The sequence below is a fragment of the Pecten maximus genome, chromosome 9, assembly GCF_902652985.1.
Source record: "Pecten maximus chromosome 9, xPecMax1.1, whole genome shotgun sequence".
NCBI classification, from domain to species: Eukaryota; Metazoa; Mollusca; class Bivalvia; order Pectinida; family Pectinidae; genus Pecten; species Pecten maximus.
In genome coordinates this window covers 11219396-11243946 of record NC_047023.1, presented here as the reverse complement: position 1 = coordinate 11243946, position 24551 = coordinate 11219396, and the positions used below count along the sequence as shown (strand labels likewise).

The 24551-nt window shown below is 34.5% G+C and overlaps 1 protein-coding gene across 1 annotated transcript in view; it reads left to right on the top strand.

Moving 5' to 3' along the window:
- LOC117334722 (roundabout homolog 1-like) overlaps nt 1–24551 on the top strand; it is a 155391-nt gene that overhangs the window by 108369 nt on the left and 22471 nt on the right. Inside the window, exons 3-6 of the mRNA XM_033894514.1 lie at nt 13648–13769; nt 15869–16088; nt 18750–18773; nt 21161–21463. Coding sequence (XP_033750405.1) covers nt 13648–13769; nt 15869–16088; nt 18750–18773; nt 21161–21463 — 669 coding nt within the window. The remainder of the gene's footprint in view (nt 1–13647; nt 13770–15868; nt 16089–18749; nt 18774–21160; nt 21464–24551) is intronic.

Sequence of the window (24551 nt, the reverse complement as noted above, 5' to 3'; positions counted from 1 at the left end):
TTGCGGGCATACTACCGTATACGCAAGTCAAAATGAGGTACAATCCTTGAGTATTTTAGATAGTGCATGGCATTGACAAAATTGAATGAAGTAAATTCCATTGTACTTGCGCCAATTGGTCATGTGAATTTTGCTCTTGTTAAAGAAATGTTAAGCTTTTGCCATTTTATATATATATATATATATATATTTTAATTCAAAGATCAATCAACCAGAAATCCAATGCAGGTAACAATTTTAAGACATTAATACAGATAACTTCTGAGTGTTTTTATTACGACTTCCTTCTTGAAATTTCTCGATAATCTGTAATTCAGGAGATTACTTAATGCCAGTTCGCTTGGTTTGTAAAATATTTTAACATATTAACTACCTAGCAAACTGCTAGATTATTAAATGTTAGTTTATTCCATTGTCATTATTTTTCCACATAAAGAAGCTTGTTCCAATATGATTATGCATTTCATTCATTTATCAAAATCAAGAAAAAAAATTATCAAGATCTATTCGTGCCTTATGTTCTGTTCTATATACTCTTAACATTTCCCTGTCCTGGGGAGCATGCTCTTCTATTCCGCCATGATTAATCACCTTAGCTAGGCGGTTGCAAGGGTATCCTAAACGAAATTTTTTCTGGAACAATTCACAAAAGTGGCAGGATGATATACGGTTTGTGAAATTTCCCGGTACAGGCGGGATAAACAACAGCAAATGTATGTATTCATAAGTATATGTCTTGTTTTGACATGCACTCTAGTGCAATTGTGTGATTGGAGTTACTCCTCTTTGGTAACTTTGCAAATCCCATATGGGTTATTTGCCATGCCGAACGACGCCTACATATCAATTTATTTTAACATATCTTCAACACAAACACTATTTTTGGACCAGTGTTAGTTATCAAAGGATTTTCTATCATAAGTCAAGCCATTGTCAATATCAGGATTAAAATACCGAATCATTTGATAGAACTGATAAAGTTAGAAAATTGTAATGGAAAATTGTATTGACGAAAAACGTGTGTTTTTCTCTACTAAAAAGAACTTCTAATGCACGATTACGTAAAATTACCTTGTATATCTGCTAATTACATATGTAGGTAGGCGTTACCAGTAAACCCCCTGTTAATACTGTAGATGCTCGGTCGCGAAGCTGCTTGGCGTTTGTATCTCATGTTCGTTCGATTCGATCTAAAATTCATTATGTAATATACCACATTTTGTATCGACAGACCAGGATGACGTGATCTTCTGGTTGGTCAGAACGGTTGGTATGCTTTACATGCATAGTGTCATAAAACATGCATTTTTATTTGTGTTTGAAGGGATACCTTTTTTCTAAATGCTGTGAAGGATTTGATCACATTGTGATAGACAACCTTATCGATGTTGTTTATAGATAAAACTAGACCTGTCATCATACTAATCACATGTGTGTCATTGTGGTAGTTGTTTAAATTTATTTCTCTTCGTGATGTTTGATTTTAATTAGGGCAAACACAAAAATGGAATTGAAGATTACTGGAAGTATGGAAAAGGGAATCACACTTAAGACATCGTTAATTTACGAACCTATTACCGGTATGTGTAACATTATTACATGAAATACACAGTTGTGTATGCGAAGGATACGGTTCTTATACTTATACTACGTAAGAAACTCCAAATGAATTGCACAAAAAGCGTTGCATGGGATATTAGTTGGAACATATTTGACAATATTATACACACATATACTTTAAACAGTTCTTCATTATAGCCTCGATATATGTGTTCATAATGCCTGGACATATTCATTTATATAGCCTAGATATATAAGTGCATATAGTCCAGATATATAAGTTCATATGGCCATATCTGATCATATAACCTTTATTAATCTGTTCATATAACCTTGACATATCCATCCACATAGCCTTGATATATCTTTTCATATATCCTTGATATATCTGTCATATAGCCTTGATATATCTGTTCATGTGGCCTTGATATATCTGTTTATATGACGTTGACATATCTGTTCATATGACGTTGACATATCTGTTCATATGACATTGATATATCTGTTCATATGACCTTGACATATCTGTTCATATGACCTTGACATATCTGTTCATATGACCTTGACATATCTTCATATGACCTTGATACATCTGATTGTATAGCCTTTTTATATCTGTATCTGTTCATATAGCCTAGGTATACATTTTCATATGGCCTTGATGTATCTTTTCATGAAGCTTGCACATATATATTTACAGTTTCAGTCATTATACTAAAAACGTAGAAATAACCGTGGCAGTGAGTAAGAAACCAAACAAAACAGGGTGAAAATGTCAGATAACAGTGTCTGTATATATAATTAGTCTTTGCATTCGTGTGAGGAAAAGTACGTTAGAATTAGTAACAAGAGTAGGTACAGAAACCTTACTAAGATGCATAATACTACGTGTTTGTATTTATAATGTCTTTTAAAGGAACATCCTAGTTTTAAGTTCATGTAGCGTTCTTAACTTATTCTTGATACACGTAACTTCCAAGAAAAATTGCTCCTTAGATCCCCAATAATGCATCGCAACGGGGGATTTCGAATCATTTTTCTACAAAACTCAGGTAATTGAATTTCGGGATCAAATATTTGAATTCAATCTCACGGATCAGACTAATAAATTAAGAATTTCAATTACCCAAGAAATTTCCCGTTGAGACTATTTTCGCCTCCACACTTTGCTTCCTAAAACAGCGTTGCTGACCTAATTGGATAGAATTGGACAGATGACCAATTTATCAAGCAAACCCTTAGCAACAGGGAGTCATGTTGTGTTTGTAAGTGGTTCCCGGCAAGGTTTCCGGCTGGGAACAGAAAGTCGATGATGTCTGAATGTAAAAATGGCTATCTGGCATTAACAATGCGAAGCTCGGTTGTTTATCAAGATTTATTTTCACTTAGTGTAGTCCATCGATTCTGACTTCATCAGACTCGCAGCGGTGGTGCATCTATACACGTATACCCGGTGAAAGATGCAACAGAAAGGAGCTATACAGGGGAACTTGTTCCTACAAGTAATGATTAAAGACAGCGTAAAAAGTCAATTGGATCCCTCGGGGTCTACACAGACCTTGATTTTCCTGTCAGGCATATGACACGTCAGCCTTTGTTCGACCAATAGATATGTCTGTTCACATGCCTCGACCCTACTCAACTAGCGAAAGTCAATAAGAAACATAAAGATAGGATCGACATATTAATTCTTCAGCGTAGTCATGGGGACATTTCTGACAAGTGTGTTTTTCGAATGTCAAACCAAATGGTGCCGTGAACTGTTGGTAGTTGAGCGGTGTTTACTTTTTCTAGTAAACACACACATTCAAATTTAAGAATTGTTGCTGTATAGGGGACCAGCATATGTATGGTGTTTTTTCAAGGAAGGGGAATGTTCAATAAGTGTGTCTTAACAAGTCTATAAACATATTATGTCTTCAGGCCAACCGAACAATATGCAATGTTTTTCACAGTATATTTAAACTAAGAAAGCATAATTAATGAGGACGATTGCAATACTGAATTGAAATTACTATTTTAATTTTTCATCTATACGGAATAAATTGAAGTATTTGCAGTTTGAAGGTGACACCCAACAGTGTACGGCGTTTTATCATTTCAGTTTTGTTATTTTATTTTATTTTTCTGCACAATGCATTTCTGAGAAGGCAGAGCGCAGGGTATAACATTTACCAACACTTGATTATGTTATCAAATGAAGGGTAATTAAGCAGCTATTTTGACAACCCCAAATCATCTTCATGATTAATTAATCAACAGAGTGATATAACTTCAAATGTAAATATGACGTCTTTGAAAGTCATCGAGAGAGTAATTTTCTATTAATTTCCTTAATGTCTGCCGTCTTTTAAAATAGATAAGAAATTTACATAAGTGTGTTTTATGTCTTTGGAGTCATTCAGTATTGTGCATGAAGACTGTTGTCGCCAGAAAGTAGAATATAATTGGCCGGAATGACCTAAAGTTCCCCAGAGAATACTTGTATTTTTAACAATACCACACTTGTTTTGCTCTCTCTGAATTAAGCATTGATCGCATAGTTCGTACGATACACCTGCTAAATAGTGGAGGACATTTCAAAAGACTATTGTACAGGATGATTTGCTTACTGTACCGAATCATCTCGATCTCTAGTAATTCATCATAGCGTTTGATTATTTGCAAATTGTCATTTCTGATCAGGTTTTGTATAGCGAGTTGATATCGAGGAGATCTTCATTGAAAAACGCCGTTCTGCAACTGGATATGGAACAAAATGGGTATAACCTTATCTATGACATCACGGCACCAATGCGGGTAATATTCGGGGGAAAACAACCGTAATGTATTTTTCAAAGTTTTATTCTGGTCTGTATTTGACCTTTAGTGAATTGAGATCATTTTGTACTGAATGTGTTACTAAAATATTTATGACGAATATTTGTGACGCCGATTTCATAAATATTATAACAAAACCTAACTCGTCTTTTTTTACCCTTGGTGTCTGTGATATATCTCTATAGACAGCATCCTTAATGGTTGTGTTAGCAAGTCTCAGTTCTGAATGGTATACCGATGGGTACATGTGGCCATGTGCTTATTTTAACCTTCAGGATAACATGAATGCTCTCAACTCTAATATGACTTTGATAAGTCAATCGCAGAAAATGAACCCATTACAAAAGCTGCCTGGTTGACACCTCGTCAGTTACAGCTGAGACGTACTCTCTGTCTGACTTACAACCTTCCTGATCCAATAAAAGCTCCATCTGGCAGCTGGCAGACTGCCTATCATCAAATCAGGATGTCGTAGATCTAGCAATTCTTACGCTCTTCAACAACTTGGGGGAACATACAGTCCATGCATAGTGTACATGGACTCTCTCGCGGCATATCCATCGCCTATATTTCCTATCCGTTGCCACAATTTGATGTTGAATTTCTTGGAAACATTTCCAAGACGGTCTCCCTCCCTCTAGCTAACCTGATGATATTTAGGACCCGGTAGCATGCAAGCATGGCGGTTTGTACAGTAGGTCGCATGATGTTATCAAGAATCAGACAATGGCACCGATAGGTCTGTCATCAATTGCTTTAATTTGACCGTTCTTGGAATCTGAGTCTGTCACTCCTTAGAGAGCTTCTAATACTGATATATATTGTATTTCAGTTTTAAATCAGGATGTAACTCAACGTCGCTATGTTCCCTTTGCACGTCAGATGAATCCTAGTACACGCCACAGAGCAATGCGCGGGTATCCTTTTCTGATAGCGCACATCGTTACAACTTTATTCTCGGTTAATGCAGTGTTTTATTAACAGGTATGCTAATGTATATTTGCATATTACTAACAAAATCAATTATTTAAAGGAGAAATGTCACGTGTTAGCGCCTAATGCATATTATGTTACAATGCATTGTGATATTCATTTATAACTCTGAGAAAACATATTTACCTTTCTTGAAATATCCTCCTTACGGTAACTCATTCTAATATGTATACTGGTTTATGCTGCTATTAAAGGGTTAAAAACCCGAACAAACGAAACCAAATTTGAAATGGTTTTGCTAAAAAAAAAAAAAAAATGACTTTGCAAGCTGATTTCATCTTAATGATATCCTGACAGCCTTTACATACTTATAAAACAACGTGCAGGTGACGGAAGTATTGAATTCTTGACATTTAGCATTTGATTGAAATCGTTGTGGCCTTGCTTGTTGAGCTGATGTCTCTTCAGTTCTTGATTTTAAAGTAGATATGTTCCAATAAATAAAGGTAATAACAGCATATTGATATGGCATTGGAAAAGAGTCTTCATTCCATTTTTCATTTATCCATTATATAGCCATGGTTATGTCATAGCCTCAAAAGTTAATTTACAATTATCGTGTACAGCTTGAAACATTACGTGCTAAACATTATCAACGTTATAAAAGGCCAAATATTTCTGATTTTCGTCTGTAGACATGATCGGAACTCATACCAATTTCCTATGGGCATTAATATGGTTATTTGATTTTTCAAAGAATAGTTTTATAGGTTTCAGCGTCAAATCCATTTGTTGAAATTACTTCGTTCTATAGCGGAATCTAACATGATCAATAATCCAAACGCATAAACGTTAACGTTTTCCGCTGTCACGTTGTCGAATTGAACGTGAAAAATACGAATAAGAATTGAGTAAGTTGTCGAGATTTCATCTTCAAATTGTGCAAAAACCGTCGCTGCTGTAACGTAGTGAAGCTATAGATGTCATCGAGATGTAGCAGAAATAATTATTTACGGACTGTTTTCGAGCGAAACTTAATATTTTATACCAAGATAGTGTCTGCTTCTGAAATGATATATACATACAATTGTATCTATATAGCTACATAATAATTCAGACATGTTTGTAAACAATGCATTATGTATTATTAAATATATATTGATAATAACTATCCCTTTTGATTATCAGAACATAAATTCAATAACATCTAAGGTAATGTAAATGTACATGTGGTCTACTTCCGGATCGGTACAAATAAACAAGACATCTTACTGGAAACTAAACTGGTTTGCATACTCCTGGAATGTAGACATATACAATTCTGACTCAAATCAGTATGTCATTCTCATAGTTAACATTATTTATCTGGTAATTGTTTGTTAAGGACACCCTTAGAACGTCCCTATTTATATAAACGTATTTATTACATTTTTACCAGTGAAATATCAAAAATCATTCTTTCTAAAAAAAGTGATAATTTTCACTAGTGAAAAATATCACTTTTACTGATATGACCAATCAAATTAATGATTAGAAAATACCAAAATAATTGACCAATCAGAAAGCCCGACATATATGTCATTACCTGGACAGGGGGAACTACTTTTTGTGTATGCAAAGTTTCGCTGTAGGCCTAGTTAGCACACGGGGAATGTTTTTCGTTGATAAAAAATGTAATAAACATAATATCTAACAGTGTCTTTAGTAAATACCAAATATATTTCACTCGTGTGGCTAATATTTAGAATTTTTTCACTCGTGCTGCGCACTCGTGAAAAATATCAAAATATTAGCCCCACTCGTGAAATATATTTGGTATTACTGAAGACACTGTTATATATCCTCTATTTCACAATATAGCGTGATTTACTATTACAGGTATAACAGTAACATGCCTATCATGGAGACAGGACATCCGCAATCATGCATCATCAGCCATATTGTACTCATACTCTAGTATTGCGCAGAAAATTTGACGTACATGATCCTGCCTTTATATTGTTAGTATCGTCATGCCAATTTGCTCTCATAGTTTTCACACCATTTATCTTCCTTATAGAATTATTTGAGTGCAGCTTTTAGAAAAGTTATTTCAAATATGTAAGCCACGTCAAACTGGACATAACACCGGCAACTTGCTATTAGCCAGGGCGACTATTTTCTAGTGGTATAATCTACTTCGGTAGAAAGCTTTTCCAGTAGTCAAATTGAGAGGCGCTAATGGCGAAGACCGTATTGGAATGGAAATAAACGTTGCGGCATGTCTCCAATTTGCGTGAACAAATAGTTCTAATTGTATTGTATGGGTCAGTCACATCACGTCATGGTCCCTTGTATACAAGCCAATTGATTATAATTATGTTTCCATAGTTAACAGTCACCTCTTAACACTTCCAACACAGGCGATCACACAAGACCGGACGTCTGCCCGGCAAAACAATAATCATATATTAAGAGACAGCATTTGCGATCAATTGTTGACGGCTACTCTCTTTATAGGGTTGCTGTCTAGAATGTCAATGTAAAAACAACGTTACTGGATTGACGGCACGTCCGCAGTTTAATAGTCAGAAATTCGAATCATTGCTTACAAAAAAGAAGGGGAAGGGACAAAAAACTAAACCAAACTGTTCTCCTCTCTAAAGACAGGCTCAAATCATTATCTAAGAAGTTGCAATCTAAGAATCTATGAATTATTTGACATGAGGGGCATGGTAGATGGGATGTCATCGGGGGTATTTCTTATTACATTTTATTTAGCAGTGAAAGTATCACTCACTTGTGCCCTTATCGTACCGAGTATATAACGTTTAAAGTCGACACAGTTTGACAATCGATGGTTCGAGACGGTCTGCTCCATAGTGGTAGGTGTGACAGTATGCTGGTCATATTACTGCGTCCTTGCTTGGTACTTTAGTTTGATTAAAATTGAGTTTAAACTTAAAATTACTTTAAATATAGATAAGACAAAACCTTTTTTACCTACCAGCTTAATTATTATCCCACTTACCGCAGTTTCGATGTGACGTTTTTCTACCTGTTATGGTATACGTATTTGCGCTTATCTTTTTAAAACCGACCAATAGCTAAAACTCGAGTCTTTCAATATATTATCCCTTACAATAGCATTAAATGTATTAACTAGAAAATGTTGGCACTGTATTTTTTAATGTCTGCTCAATATCTATGGTCATTTAAGGACGGACTATTTGCGATATATAAACATGCGTTTAGTACTGTAAGCGTGTGCATATTTTTTGTTTAGTTATAATAACAGGAATCTCATGTCGATTATTCAATTATTACTTATGTTGACATATTAGATAAAGACACATTCTGATTGTATAGTTCATAGATTCCAAAACCAAACATTGACACCAAACTATTGGAAGTTAACACATAAAATGGGTTCCATAAAGATTATACATAGCAAGTTTGATTCAAACTGAAATGCTGATTCACTTTGATTCTCTACCCTTACCTAAAGATTTTAAAAAAAAAAAGTTCTTTTTACAAAATCCGATTACAAGGTCACATTGAACCGAAATTCCTCACGTGACGAACGTTCAACTAAAGGCTAGACGTAATACTCCGAAGAAAAAAAACTATCATTGTGGGGCAGCTCGTAAAATTCTTACATCCTACTTGCAATTCTCCTTCAAAGCCCCTTAAAGGTACCAGCTATGGCATTGTAAAGGCAATTGTATGTTAACAGTGTATGGTACATTGTGGTGGTTAAATCATACAAGTACGAATACCATTTCATTGCTCTGTTCTATTACTATCCTGTCATGCAAATACCCTTTCTATTGATTTATTACCCTGAAAGCTATACCGCCATTCTTTTGATTAATTTACTTTTAAAGTTAAATTTTTTTCATAATTTCTCAGTAATTTACTAGTATGTGGAAATGAAAATTAATCGAATGTGCGTGTGAATCTATATTTCTTCAACAACTTAACTATATCAATTGTACATTTACGAATGTGGACCTTTTAAATATATTCGTTCAATTTAACTAATCAAAGTTTAAAAGTGGAAAAGACAATAAAAGGTGACGTATAAACGAGGGAAATGAACAAAATAATTAACGTTGACACTTTTGCTAGCAGAAAATAATAAATATTAAATTGTTTGGATGGTGGTTGATAGATTTTATCCAGTCTTGAGAAATAGATTAAATCTTTTGACACGTACATATACAAAACCTATTACACTGTGTCATATAACTGTCGGACCGATACATCCGCCGCGTTTTAACTAATAAGTTATTCAATAATTTATCATTGAAGGCAGGCCATCGAAACAGACATTGACCTGAATGGCGATGTATTGGTAGCTTAATCATACAAAAATCTCTATATATTTTAATTAAACATCAAAGGTTACTTGCTACAACTATAAAATGTGATACATAAATAATAAAATAAAAATACTGAACGTTATCATTTTCTTTGGGCAGGCACACTGTATCTGTATCAAGCTGATAGATAATGTATATCGCTAGTTTATAGTTTCAAATAAACACATATGCTGCCACACGTATATAGAACATGTTGTGGTGACTATGCATGCTGCATTTTCACTTTCACTTGGCCCTTGACATCACTAATCAAGTCAGTACTAATTAGGTTAATCACTTATTTAAATACGTCAGTCTATATCCTGTCGATACATGTACACGATAGTCAATATGCATTTTGCCGATAGCAGTACGTTCGGTTTTGAATAAGCGACATCAAAATGAAGGTGAGATATCCCCGTAGTTCATATGTCATCCGATGAAGTCTCCTTGTCCAGTTTTGGAAATTCAGTAGGATAATGTACCACTGATAATGTTACCCTGGAGAGTGGCAATAACGGGTGATTACATACTCACCTCGGCCATCAGATGAGCCACTTCGGCATGTTTACGTAGTATAACATTCTGAAATGGCATACTTATGCAGTTGTCGCTAACATTTTCGGTTACTGCTACATTTTTAGGTATACCTTGTCTCTGGGGTTGTTGATTATCAATATGGATGTTGGCTGTTATAGGGGTTTTTTCGTTTGTAGATATGAATGTTTGTTGTGGCTCCTGACCGTCGCTTTGGCTACTTTTTGTGGTTGCATTTGTTGGTTGTCACTCCAGCTGTTAGTTGTAACTGTGATTATTGGTTGTGACCCTAGTTGCTGTATGTAATTGAGCTTGTTGGTTGTCTTGGGTTGTTGACTGTAGATGTGGTCGTTGGTTGTATATAATGGTTGTAGCCTCTGTAGCCGGTATTGTCGCTGTGGTGGTTGGCTGTGCCTGTTATATTTGGTTGTCTCTGCTGTGGTTGGTTGTAGCCGTAGATGTTAGTTGTAGTTGTGGTTGTTGGTTGTCGCTGGAGTAATTTACTGCCATATGCGCAATGTTCGGCATTACACATGCGATGCTAATCTGTAATGCCACCGTATCCTTGTGTGCATTTCAGAGCTGCATCACAACTATGTTCCAATATACATGGCTCTCCAGACGCATCCTTAACTGCATAGTTTGCCTTTGTATGATCACTCTGGTTGTGTTAGAGCTTTCTTGTTAACATAAAACACTGCTGAACAGGCAAACCTGTCGTTGTATTCGTATAATTAAATATAATTCGCTTGACGTTTATTGATGACGACTAGTTCCACAAAGTATTATTATCATTAACAAAACAATGTAATTTTTTATAAAATTTATGGCGTTCACAACTGTACTGCAATGGCGTTTAGATCAATCGATTCCGGCCGGGGCCACCTGATGGGTAGGCTAATATATCATGTCCTTTTTGGTGGATGAGAAACTTTAAGGCATTGGTCTTAGTCTCGTGGGGTACTGTATTATCAGCTGTTCAGCATCATGTTGTCCAGCAATACGGAGAATCGTGCTGCTGATCATCAAGGTGATAATACAATATCGCCCTGCTCTAACTCACGAAAGTTTAATACCTGAAAGTGGGAAAAGTCATTCTCTCTCGCAACCAACACAACGAAATATTATTCTTTAAAGACGTTAAATGATTGTATTCGTTTGTATTTTATTTTGATAAATTCTGCTTTCATACATCATGATACGTTCAATGTTATCAAATAGTTGCAAAACAGCAGTAACTTCGTTATAAAAGATCATATTAAAATGTGTGTTCGAATATCTTACGGAGAAAGGGAAAAAAGCAATGTGATAGATTATCGCTGGATTGATTTGCAATGCGATGTCAGAGACAATGTTAAGGGATGATATAAGGCGGGTACTCTGGAGATGGTGTTCAATATTGGTAGTTTCAGTCGTTTAAACTGCTAGATTGTTACGAAAAAATGCCAAATACGGCAAAGATATATGGTTAAAGAGATATCTCTCGAGACACCGCCTAAGGCGAACGTTTCCTAGTGCCGGGGAACGGATGCCAAGTAGGCTTCGTGTACAAAAATCCCAGATTAAGTGGTATCGATTACCAAGGCGTATTTGATCAAGGCAGGATTGATGAAAGCTTGGTCATCTTTCACCAAACGTCACATTATTACTTCAGTGTTATTGTGAGCTGAGAATGTGCTTATTAGAGCAACGAAAAAAATAAAATGTTACAGTCTGCCATAGGTTTCTCTGTGACATAGACGTAAATTCAAGAAAACGAGTGTGTGTGCAATATAAAGATGTAAATGAGATTATGGTATTAAAGGGTTTTGCGGTCGTATAGTTGCAAAGGTCAGAAAGCACATCTTTGAAACATAACTTCTCTAAGGGATGGGATAAAACTTCAGATATGTATGGTTATCAGGGTCTACGGCTACACAAATATTGTCATATTCAATTTAAATGTAAACGGAAAGTGTTAAATTTTAAATATATCGTTGTCATGTTGCGGATACTGGCAAATTTGTAGTTGGGTAATGGCCTGTTTTCTGGATCATTACTTTAAAACTGATTTATGATAGGTTAGAAATGGTGATACATAATCTGGGTTAATAACATGTGTTGAATGATAAGAATGCTCATTATGAATGACCAATTTCATCAAATTGACTGGCGATTTCACCTTAAATACCGTTGTAATGTGTGACGTCAATTCGCAATTGGATAGGTTAATAACTCTTAATGGGAATTATTCGATGACCACTAGGTAGGTTTTGACCACTGACGTTTCAAGGTTTCGATCTGAGTAGCGGTATTATGAGCATTTATCATTCAACCGAAATTCTATAAAGCGGGCCCGTGATGACAATCGTGGACACTTTAATTGCCAATTGCCTCTGGTCGAGACAATTCTGCCTCTATTCCAGACAAATTGAGAATGTAATCATCGCTTTATGCTGTCAGAAGGGCAACCAATTACATCGATAATGACGCTTGGCCTAACAAGGCTTATTGACGAGTGGAGGACATTTTTGTGTGTGTGTGTTTACGTTAAATGCCACTACTCGCATGGTATAACAATTACAGAATAGTATTTATATAATACGGATGCACATATCAGATTGTATACTTAACATCGCAATCTAAGGTACACTGTCTGCAAATAACTGCTACGTTTTCATCATTTGTTCCTTTTTCGAATTCGGTAAAATGATATGAGATTAAATGTACATTTTAAACGTAAATACTGGCCAGGGCGACCTCCTGTGAATATATTGTTGATTCGATACGACAATTTAACTGAAACAATACTTCTACGACATTTTGGTTTATTTGAAATGATTAAGATAGATTATCCCAAATCAAGCGGCAAAATTCCTTAAATATATGTACGTAATAAACTTAAATGGATGCCAGACCTGTATAAAAACATATAAGAATTCATCAATTCTTTTTTCTTCATATCGTTAAATGCATATACCTAGTTATACATTAAGCAGTGTTTCGGCAATTGTGCTGGTTTTGAACTGTAGATTAACATACTTTATTGTTATTTATGGTGATAACAATATTAGTAAGACTTCTTTATGATTTTAATATCAGCCTTCTTTTTGGTTTCATATTAAACGTTGGTAGATATAATTTATTTTAAATATCGAATGTTTGCAAATCCCTGTATGCGTTTGACATAATTGTTGCTTCATAAAACATAATGATTTTTTTTCGGTATACTGATTAGGTACAAGACAATAACTACACTAAAGTGGTACAAAGCGTGTATTGGTAACTATGACAATAAAAGGTGTTCAAGATGGGAAGACACTTTAAAAAAGAGGGGTTAGGATATGTTAATCACAAGTAAGGACATGGTTGTCTTCGTCGAGGTCACACGTTTGAATTTTTGATTTAGCAATATTATGAAATGTCAGTCATTTGCAAAATCATATAGAGTTTCACGTTTTTTTTTATTTTGCAGGTCTCAATTACATCCGTCATCACGCAAGACCGATTTTCCTGTCGACACCTCAGAATATCACCGTTCACCTGGGCCAGACAGCTCACCTTAAATGCAAGATTAAATACCTGGGCACAAAAACAGTAAGCTAGAGTACAATCCATTTGCTATTCCTCCCACTAGAAATATCACGTTATCAAGATGGTGCTTTGTTACAAATGTTCTACAGCATCTGTGCTATGTAAATGGTATCAGACAATCGCAGGTTTTTCAATGCTGTAATGCAAACGGTATATGAATTGTATTACTTGTTCCTGCGTAGAAACTGTGATTTTGATCCAGATATTTTTTATTTTGATGTGTTTTATTTTTGAGTTCAAATTACAAACTAGTGGGACTTTAAAAGGAACGAGACATACTGTGATTCAGTGTTATATCAATAATTGTTTTCAAGGCTATATGATAAAATGTACAAAAGTTTGTCTTAAACACTTCAATAGTGTAGAAAGCGATAAAAAGACATAAGAGATATTCCCTGATCTGGTAGAACTCATCTTTGATGATCGTTGATATAATTTGTTAATTGAAACGTTTCTCTAGTAGTTTAGCGTCGTGTTTCGCTACGGTAACTTGTCGCTGGTTAGATGGACTTTAAAAAGCTAATTGAAATTTAACACAATATGACAATTAACGTTTTTTAATGAATACAGTTTTATCAATGCAAAGAATCAGGTTACACTTGTACAAGGTGTGCGTTACACATCGTATCTTAAATGAGCTTGTCCCTATGATATGGAAAGTCACACGCAAAAGCGTCGTGTAATAAGTCATATCAGTTTAAAACAGGGTTATACAGTTACGTATAATTAATAAGGAATGTAATTTAAAATAACTCATATAATTATATTGAGTATTGTTTACGCCCCTATTAACAGAATAAATTCATTAAAAAGCGACTGAGTGTTATATTATTTGAAACATCTGCTATATTCCGGAGTTTTAGAATGTTAGATTCAGAGGGAAAAGTCACATCAAGAAGAGGAAAATAGCTGTTTTCAAGAAATAAATAATTATTCATACCAAATATAACCATATTCATATATAATGTTATGTAGCTTGTTTTTTTGTGTTTTTTTTTAATATTTTAATATCTTAAGAAGGATAATTATCTCCATGAACTGAAACTGAAAATTGGCTATCTCTTGCTACTTTATGCTTACCACTTCTCGAACATTACTGATATGAATTTCAAAGGAAACTCAAGTGACGGTGCCATTATATTAGACCAGCTGATATATCATACCATTGTTCCTGCGACATTGTATCTAATGACACTGGAACATCCCTTATCTATATGTAAGCCACTTCCTAAAATGACATGCATGTTAATAGTTCGGACCTTTACCAGTAAAGGACAAGTCATCAACTTTGTATACATAGCATAAATAGTGTACTGTAAACCGATATATGTATGGCGACTAAGCACAGTTTGTTGTGTGTAAGAACCACATCGATTAGGACGCAAACATAAGTAGACGTCACTGTACCAAGGGACAATTGTTTGGGTGAGCTGTGTATCTACAGAATTCAACCATGTTTAATGTCCGAAATCGATCACCTTGTTGGAATGTATAAAGAATAAGTGTTGCAACATGAACCCCCTAGGTTAAGGCCTGTCTACATGAATTATACGTTTTTATGAAGATATCTAAGCAAACTTGAGTTGTATTTTTATTATCTGTTACTACTATGCAACTGTCATACGACAGAGATGTCAACTCATGCAGTGCATTATTTGATTTACATGACGCGTTATGACATGTATTAATTTAGTTTTCGATTACATTTGTATAAACTGCTGATACTGTAGAAATAACCTTCAGCAATCGTAACTTATCGATCAGACTCAGGGCGTTTGAAAGCAATACTAATGTAATAGAGAGCTAATAAGAATTATTACAAGCTACACAGGATAGGTAATTTGATAATAGGATATCGAATGTTGGGTTATCTCTTATATTGCAGTTATATGTTTACTCGTCATTTCGAACGTTTTTAATACTGAAATAAAAGGATTTATGACATATGTTGTTGCAAAGAATGTCTCGAGGAGTAAAATTATAGAAAAAACACAGGGAATAATAGTTATATATGTTATGTTTTATTGAAACGATTGACATTTATGGGTTCCTAGAATTTGATGGAATATATTTTTTTAAAGAGTGTTATACGATAATTGCAGGTTCAGTGGCGGAAAATACCAAACAACTATCCATTGACGATAGGAGGTTTGCCGTTTTCCCCGAGGGAAGAGATCAGTATAAACCATCGTGAAATGGACGATATGGTGTCACAATGGACACTAGTCATCAAAGGTACATCAACTGCCGATACAGGCAGCTACGAGTGTAAAGTGAGCGCCAGTGAAACATTGCCCTATATAGTTCATCTTAATGTCCTAGGTAAGTCTAAAATTGTCTGAATTGATGTCACCTGTAGTGAAGCTAACCTTTCAAGCGTTTTATGTTTTTTAAGGTTCACTTTCGACATTATATCTTCCTTTTTGTATCTTTGTAATGTTATTTTTTCTGTGTTTGATTTGACCTATTGTTGTGGTTTTCAAAGAAAAATGAAAGGGGATTTCGATTTTCCATTTTAGGTAATTACTAGATCTCAGATCATAACACGATCCTGTCTAACATTGAAACTATCTTAAAATATGATAAACCATTGGATAGCATGTTTTAGGTAGTTAATCTCTAATCAAAGAAAATTTAACTGCGACACCGTGCCGGTTAGGAAACACAACAACCGGTAAAATAAAAAAAACTATAATTCAAACTGAATAAAACGACGGCTAGAAATAATCAAAATTATAGATTTGCATCAAATAAATTTCAATTTAACCAGGTGGTCCGATCCCTTTGTCAGTTTTATGTTACCCGGTCTGGTGATCAAATTCCAGATCGCGACACTATAAATTATTCCCAGGTATCCATCATACCGCCATTATGTGTCATACGATATAAGAAAGATATAAAATCATAATAAGTTGAATAAGGTCATTTTCGTTTCATGATTGGTGTGTACAGATATTCGAATTATGATCGTGTCGTATTTACATGACAACAGCAATGATAAAGTAAATTGTAATCAATTACTTGAATGCTTTAGTAAATGTCACAATATATATCGAGTGTTACGGGAGGACCAGTTGGCGTTATGCCTGAAATTAGTTTAGTAACCCACGTATCCGTTTATTGACGGAAGAATATTAATGTTTCTCCAACCTAGACATAGCGATATCTGACAGTCATGTTCTATGTTCTGATAAAATAAATCCTATCACCGGAAACGAAAATGGTATTAAACTATATGTTAATCGACCAACAGCAGACAAAACCGAGTCAATCCTATTGCTTGAACTTTCAAACAATGTAAACAGACCAATTGAATGCACCAGAAAGAATTATGAAGCTCATTTAGACAGGAAAAACACATGCACTGGTTATGTTCAATGTCAGGGTCACTCTAGAGACCTGTATCGACACGATGATAGACTATAAGGACATGTCATTTTCAGCAGTTTGTCATTAAGAAATTCCACATCGGTAATATTAGAGCAAGAATAACTAGGTAAATCCTTTACATAAGAAGTAATAGTATGTTTAACTCGTCACCAATATATCAAACGTAAACATGTTCTTGTAACTTCACAACTGTTCCGAAACCATATGTTACATACAGTACAACTTTGTGCATTACTATCTTTCTCATCACATATTCCAGGCGAACACAATCGGGAAAATTTGATTCCATCCAATATCTAGTATGTTAATACGGCACATTAAAAGCAAGCTTCAGATCAAACTAACCTGATGACGCGACTTAATACATAAACATTTTTATGACATTGACTTCCAGGCGTCTGCCCGACTATGTCGTGTATTGTCCTTCTCTACTGTGCTAACGACCTCATTCAATTAGAGAATACCTGTCATCAAAGTTCAACAAGAACAATTTCAGAATGGCGTCTGTACTGTTTGTTACCTCCTTCAAAGCATTTCATCTATTTCTATTTTAATTAAAAGCTTGGATTCTTGATTATTTTTTTACACTGGAATTAAGTATGAACGAACGCATGTAATTAATTTGTAGTAATGTGTATTGTTCGGCACGCGCTCTTTTCTATGCTATTCTCAATATGTACCAGTTAACGTTGTGTTCCGTATACCTTCAAGCAAGTCTGAATTTTGTTCGACCATTGCAGTTGATTAGAACAACGAACATCAATTTATTTACGACGTCATAGAAAGACACAATGCAAGAATTTGTATAAAATTCTAACCATTTATCGACAAAATGAATGATTCTTTATATTGACAAGTACATGTTATGCGATGCTGTATCGGACTGAATCGGAGTCAAATTTTCGCCTCAATTTGATAACTTGTTTTTCAGTCATATCTTATTTCGGTCAATATATTGCATATATTACTAATACTGGCGCTATAACTTCTGCAATAAAATGATTCGCTTTGTCTAAGTTAAAGGATAAGGAAATCTTGCATTGCGAAGGTTAGGTATCTATGTATTGCAAGAGCATAGTATTGTATTCAATGTGTTATTTGAAATAAAGTGTTTGCTGCATTGTATTCGATCAAAATTGATTCAAATATAGTGACTACTAAACATGAACTGTAATTAGAAAACTATCCAAGAATCTGCATTTGAAATCTCAAATAAATTCCTTCTGTATGTAACAACCATCAAAGTAAATAAAATCTCAAATAATGAAATTATATATGCGGATATTATATTAATGATTGTTTCGAAAAATTGTAGACTGACATATTATATTTCTGGAGTGAATCTTAATCCAAACATGTGTTTCGTAGTTATTTTAAATCAGTAGTGACATAGCATACTGTTTTACCATGTCCAGTAATAATATATTCATGCATGCTGTATTAAATGTGGTGTGTTTTTATTTCTTTTTTATTTCGAAACCTATTTTTCATTTGTCGATTAAGATAAATATCCTATCGTATCATTGATTGTTTGATGTTGTTATTTCAGACACGTTTACCATGAATTTATAAAACATATTTGTTTTTTTCCAGATATACCTGCAGATATAGAAAAAAGTAAGTATTTGCATCAATTTGATATTTTTAACAAGCGCATATTGCAACAGAAACACTCCAAACATTTATCATTATACAATGAATTTAAAGTTTGTATGAACTATTTTTTGATTTATTTGAAGCACTTAATCATTCAGCATTTTGATATTTAGGCTTGTGTTGCTTTACCCTTGCTATTTAATAACACCACTGAATGCTCACTAGCATCACCCTGCAAAATGCGTGTTAATGTATTTGTACGATTCTGTAAAATAACGAACACATATATAGATTCAGCTTTGCGCGCATGCATAACTTTATCTTAACATTTAATTACAGTTCGAAAACTGGCAATATTGTGTAATTGGAACCTATTGTAGTATATGTAGCCTTGGTAGTGCAATATTGTCTTGTTATTGGTGCGAATGAGGTTATCATTACACCTTTATAGCTATGCTTTGATGGTAATCAAACCAAACTTATTAATTGTTCCTCTGGTACAAGATATCAGGTGTTGTAATTGCTTGCGTTGGCAGGAATGTGGTTTGTAACATGTAGACGATGAAAAAAAAGAAGAGTTAAAAGTTTCTATCGGAATCCGATAGTTCTATGATAAACTCGAGCCTATCGCCATGGAGCGTGCATTAGCACCGTGCCGGTTCGTTTGGCTACATTGCTGAATTGATATGGTCGAGATATTCACACTTGGCTACAATCTCAAGAAATCATGATGCTTTGTACATGTTTCAGTAAACATTTCAGGGGAGATAAGGCTTCAACTATAAACTGCACTGCATTCAAAACCAGTACATATACACACCCTTACACGTGTAATACGAACTCATTTTGTACACTTTTTATGAAAATATAACCAATTGTAATTTGTATTCATTTTTAAAAGCTACTGTCGAAATAAACGTGCTTTCTTTATAACGAAACAACCTCAGAGTCACACAATTGCTGTGTTTAGTTTTTAATGTTTCCCACACCCACAAACTATTCCGGATTGCCTGTGGTTTAATGTCATATTTACTACAAAGCGCATGCGTTGTTTTAAAGTTCCCCGGTGACCATGACTGCTTTCTGCACCGGATATTGCATGACTTTGTCTGATCGAGATGCTTATCTCAATGACGGACCAGCGGAGAACGTATAGCATCTGCATTGTAATGAATGGCATGGACTGACTCAACTTCATTAATTATGTAATTGTCACAAAGCTTTGTTGGAAATGACATCATGACCTCGATCACGATCATGAACACACATGGACCATCAATTTGATGCGATGCGTTATACGCACAACTTGCTGTCAGTATCATCAACTCATTTTCCATGTGACTCATTTAAAGGGCCGAATTCAAAACGTTATAATATTTATTTGTCCTAAAAACGCGAGTTGTAGGAGATGGCAACAATATATCTCATCTCTGAGTAAGTTTTGATTTGTTTCAAAACAACATATAAACTATTAAATAAAATCCGGCATTATGCAGTTTATCAATAATACGGGATTATGTATCAGGGTTCGTGCCGAAAAGCCGACAATAGTTTAATACTGCCTCAATCAATACAACTGGTACTTATATTGTACAATACAGATGTCATATGCGGGTGTTGTAGACTTAAGATCTTACTTGATGCTTTTAACAACTAGTGTTTGGTACCATTATGCTACTGTCCTTGTATTGTATGGTTTTCTACTTTCAACTCTTAGTTTTTAGGGCATGTTAATGAGACATTTTGCACGCACATGGAATTGCTGTGATATGATTAATTCTTAAGATGACCTACTCAATATAACCTCTTTTCATTAACACAAAAGACAAGAAAATCGGAAGATTGTCAGTATTATGAACTTTGAACTAAAAATCGTACTTCATTATCATATGTTGGCACAAATATATAAATATATATTAGAGACAATACCTTCATATTAACGGTGCATATCAGAATGCATGAATTATTAAAATTAAATCTTAACAATTATGAGCTTTAATTTGGTATCTTAATAGAATGCATTTGCAATTGAAATATAATTGCCATGTGTTTTTCCTAATGTAACATATAAAAATATATGCAAATTAGACGGGTTAAGAGTTCATATGATAGGTATATTTAACGAAAGTTTTTTATACTACTATAACCCGTATACGACAATTACACAGGGTGTTTACCTGTAACTATTTAAAGCGTTATACAAACCAAACAAATAAATAACTAAGTTTTGTTCTCCCTGTTTGATGTTGTATATTTTGTCATTATGGCTTTTGGCATTATCCTATTCGCTTTTATCTTTTTATTAGGGTTCGTCACACTACTATCTATCCCATACTAAAGGGTCAACTGTCATTCGATATTGTGTGAAATTCACTTCACTGTTTTATCCGGTTCTCTCTCTTCTATAGCAATCAAGCTGGAGGGAACGGAGTTCGTAAGTGTTAACCAGATGATAAACCTTACGTGCAATGCCACTGGTGTGGACCGAGCACCAGAACACATAGACTGGTTTCATAACGGCCACATTGTGCATCAAAGTGACCCAAAGTGGCAGAATCGGCTCAAGATAGTAATGTTCCAACCGCAAGTTCCGGGAAGATCGCTAATTAGTCAACTGATCATTGACCTCAGTCGATCCACAGATCAAGGGAACTATGTCTGCCGGAGCTCCGAAAAGAAAACCACGAGTTTAAACGTGCATGTTCTCAACGGTATAGTTTCCATATTCTATCTTTTAATTACCTTATAGGGAGTTACCATAAATCTGAGATGTCTTTATGTCAATTTTACCATTTGAGGGGAATATTCTCCATGGTTATCCTATATCCTTGTCTTGCCTATTGAAAATCTATCACTTCATCTCTTTAACTGTTATCATATTTTGACATTACATGTACGTGTATAGACATATGTCAATCGTTGCTATTTGAATGGCTGAGGTAATGCCAAGCAAATATAAAGGTCGACGTGCTGAGCACCATATGTGGACTCTTAGTAGCAGTGATATGTACCATTGTGTTTTACGTGTTCGTTCGTTGTTTATCACATGTTGTGTTGTCACTTCTGACCGTTAGGCCACATGTTTGTCATACAAAATGTAAAACCAGACACAACCGTAGACCCTTAATACACACACAATGTTATTTTTTCCCGTTTTTTTTTTTTTTTTTTTTACATTTTTAAACTTATATGATTAAACACATGAAATACAAAAGTTCATTCCATAAGTGACAGCCATCTTAAAACAGTTTTATTTGTAAATAATACATTGGTATGTTTGTTCTTGTATCGAAAACAAAAAGGACTATGCACGGTAAATGTAAGCTCTGACACGTCTTTCTTTCTCTTGACTGTAGGGGGTCGTTTTCCTCTAAAAGGTAAGGCTTATATAATAATGTATTGTCGAAATAGTGTTAAAATGGTATCAAGATTGCGTTCACACCAATAACATAAGTATTTCTTCTTCATATTACATGTTACACATTTCCGGGAGGAAATCATTTTGTATCTAAATACATGTTGTACATTGTAGTATTATAGAAGACAACACTTTAAATTCAACAACCATAAATCTATCTTGTTACGTTACATCTTATCTTTTTTCATTTTGATATTTGCTAACTTGGCAAACACTTATTTTTACATACGGCATATTTTCCCCAGCCATCTAATGAGCATGCGATATATTCGTTGATTACTTAAACGACAAAATTAGTGTTTTGACAGCTGTACAATCCCGAGAGACTACTAGTTCATATTATAATTTGCACTTCATTTTGTTTGCGAACATTGTAAACAAAAGTAGCTCTTCATTTTGTTTGCGAACATTGTAAACAAAAGTAGCTATCACATTTGCCAGAATTTTTATTTCATTTCCCGTAAGCACAAACATATATTACTTTGCGGATGTGTACATCTTTCGCGATCTTTAGATTGCTATAAAACTTTTTCTTTTTGTTACTTTTGATGTCGCCAGCATGCTTCAGAAAACAACGACCTATCAAACATTGGTATTTTATCGCTATCGCCGGACCAATAATAGAGAAACTCTAATTGACATATGTCTGGACGTCTGGACAGTTGCCCTGAAGGTCCAATTGCAATTTATACCAACTTGATGGAGTTTGACATAAAAAAGCGTTCAAATTAGAGTGCATCTTATCTTTCTCAAAATAAATCATTCTCTCGTTTGAACCAATGTACGATGTTACTTTAGACACAACCTGATTCGTTCATCTTTACTTAACACATTTTTGATACGATTTTTTTCTGAAATGGGATGATGTTGACGACCATGAAACCTTTTTTGATCAATCTGCATTGCTGTACATCTGTAAGGATTTGCACCTACATACATATATTCATGACTTATTGAAAGGATTCGTGATATTTGCAACATTAAATCACAACGCAATTGGCGGGGAAGGGAAAGAGAGAGTCATCTCTACCAATGGACAATTTAGACCTGGGAAGTGAATTATCTGTCTTCAGTTATTGGACAATGAAGTAATCAGCACTTCCCCCTTATTAAACACCGAGGGTTTGTTCCTTTAATATAGTTCCTTCTGTTTTCCCCCGTCGTTGTCCTTCGAAATAACCCTTTTCACCCCTTGCTAATGTAAGTCAGTAGCGCTAAGTATGCGAATCTGAATGATGAAGTATAGAATAATTAATCTGTATTACTTTCTTATTCCTGTCAGCATTCTTTACTTCTCGTTATCACAAATATTGTAAGATTCAAGATTAAAGTTATTGAAAAACCAACAACAAAAAACAACAGATGTCCATGTAAGTACAGAAAGTGTTTGCACAATGATAGAACGTGATTTGCGTTCCTTTTTTTGCACATTGTTGCCATTTTCAAAAAAATAGGATTGGTTTTTTTTGCCAGTGAAAACTTTTCAATCATGATAATCTTGCATAAATGTGCTACTTTAAGCTAGTTTACTCTTAAAATATTCTTTCCGTTCAGCTTATTTTTGTATATTTAACACGTAAGCACACTGTTGCACTTAGCCTATAATTCTTTTCAGCCAGCTTTGATTATCAGACACAGCGATAAAAGGTTACATTATCAAAACAGCAAGCTTTGAGCCCGATTACAAGTTTTTGAAACATTAATCAAATGGTTTTCAAAACGAACCCTTTAAAATTTACTTTAAAATGTCCCCTATGCACAACATGACCTGCACAACATGCTCATAATACTGCTACCAATGATCGATAGCGATATGTCAACAGATCTGAATTAAAGATGAACATTAGGTCAGTACGGTTCAAGCAATTGAGTTATACTTCTAATGGAGGAATTTAACAGTTGATATCGCCATTATATAGAATACGAAGTCGAAACACCAAATTTAGAAATTATTAGTTTGCAATATAGGTTAAAACCTTTTCCTTAATTCGCAGAAAGGTGTTATCAACATTGGTGATACTATTGAGGTTTTCAGCCTCATGAACCTATATATCGATAACATGATCTTTTGTTTGGAAGCTAGAATGATTTCCGTTGATCTTAAAAAAGATGTGCATCACAAAATACAGACCGACATGGAAACAAAACAATAATTGTGATTTAGATCAGAGTTCAAAATATTGACAAAATAAAGATAAACATAGAAGTCATTGGACAAAGGGAATCAGACCTATTATCCGGAGATAACGCATCTGCTGTTTATTGATGACGTTCCAATGTTCATCGCCGTCAAACCTAGTTGATGTAATTTTACGTCAAGTCCGGATAATAACACTTTATACCACGCATTATACGTATAAAAGCGTAAAGGAAAATAAGGA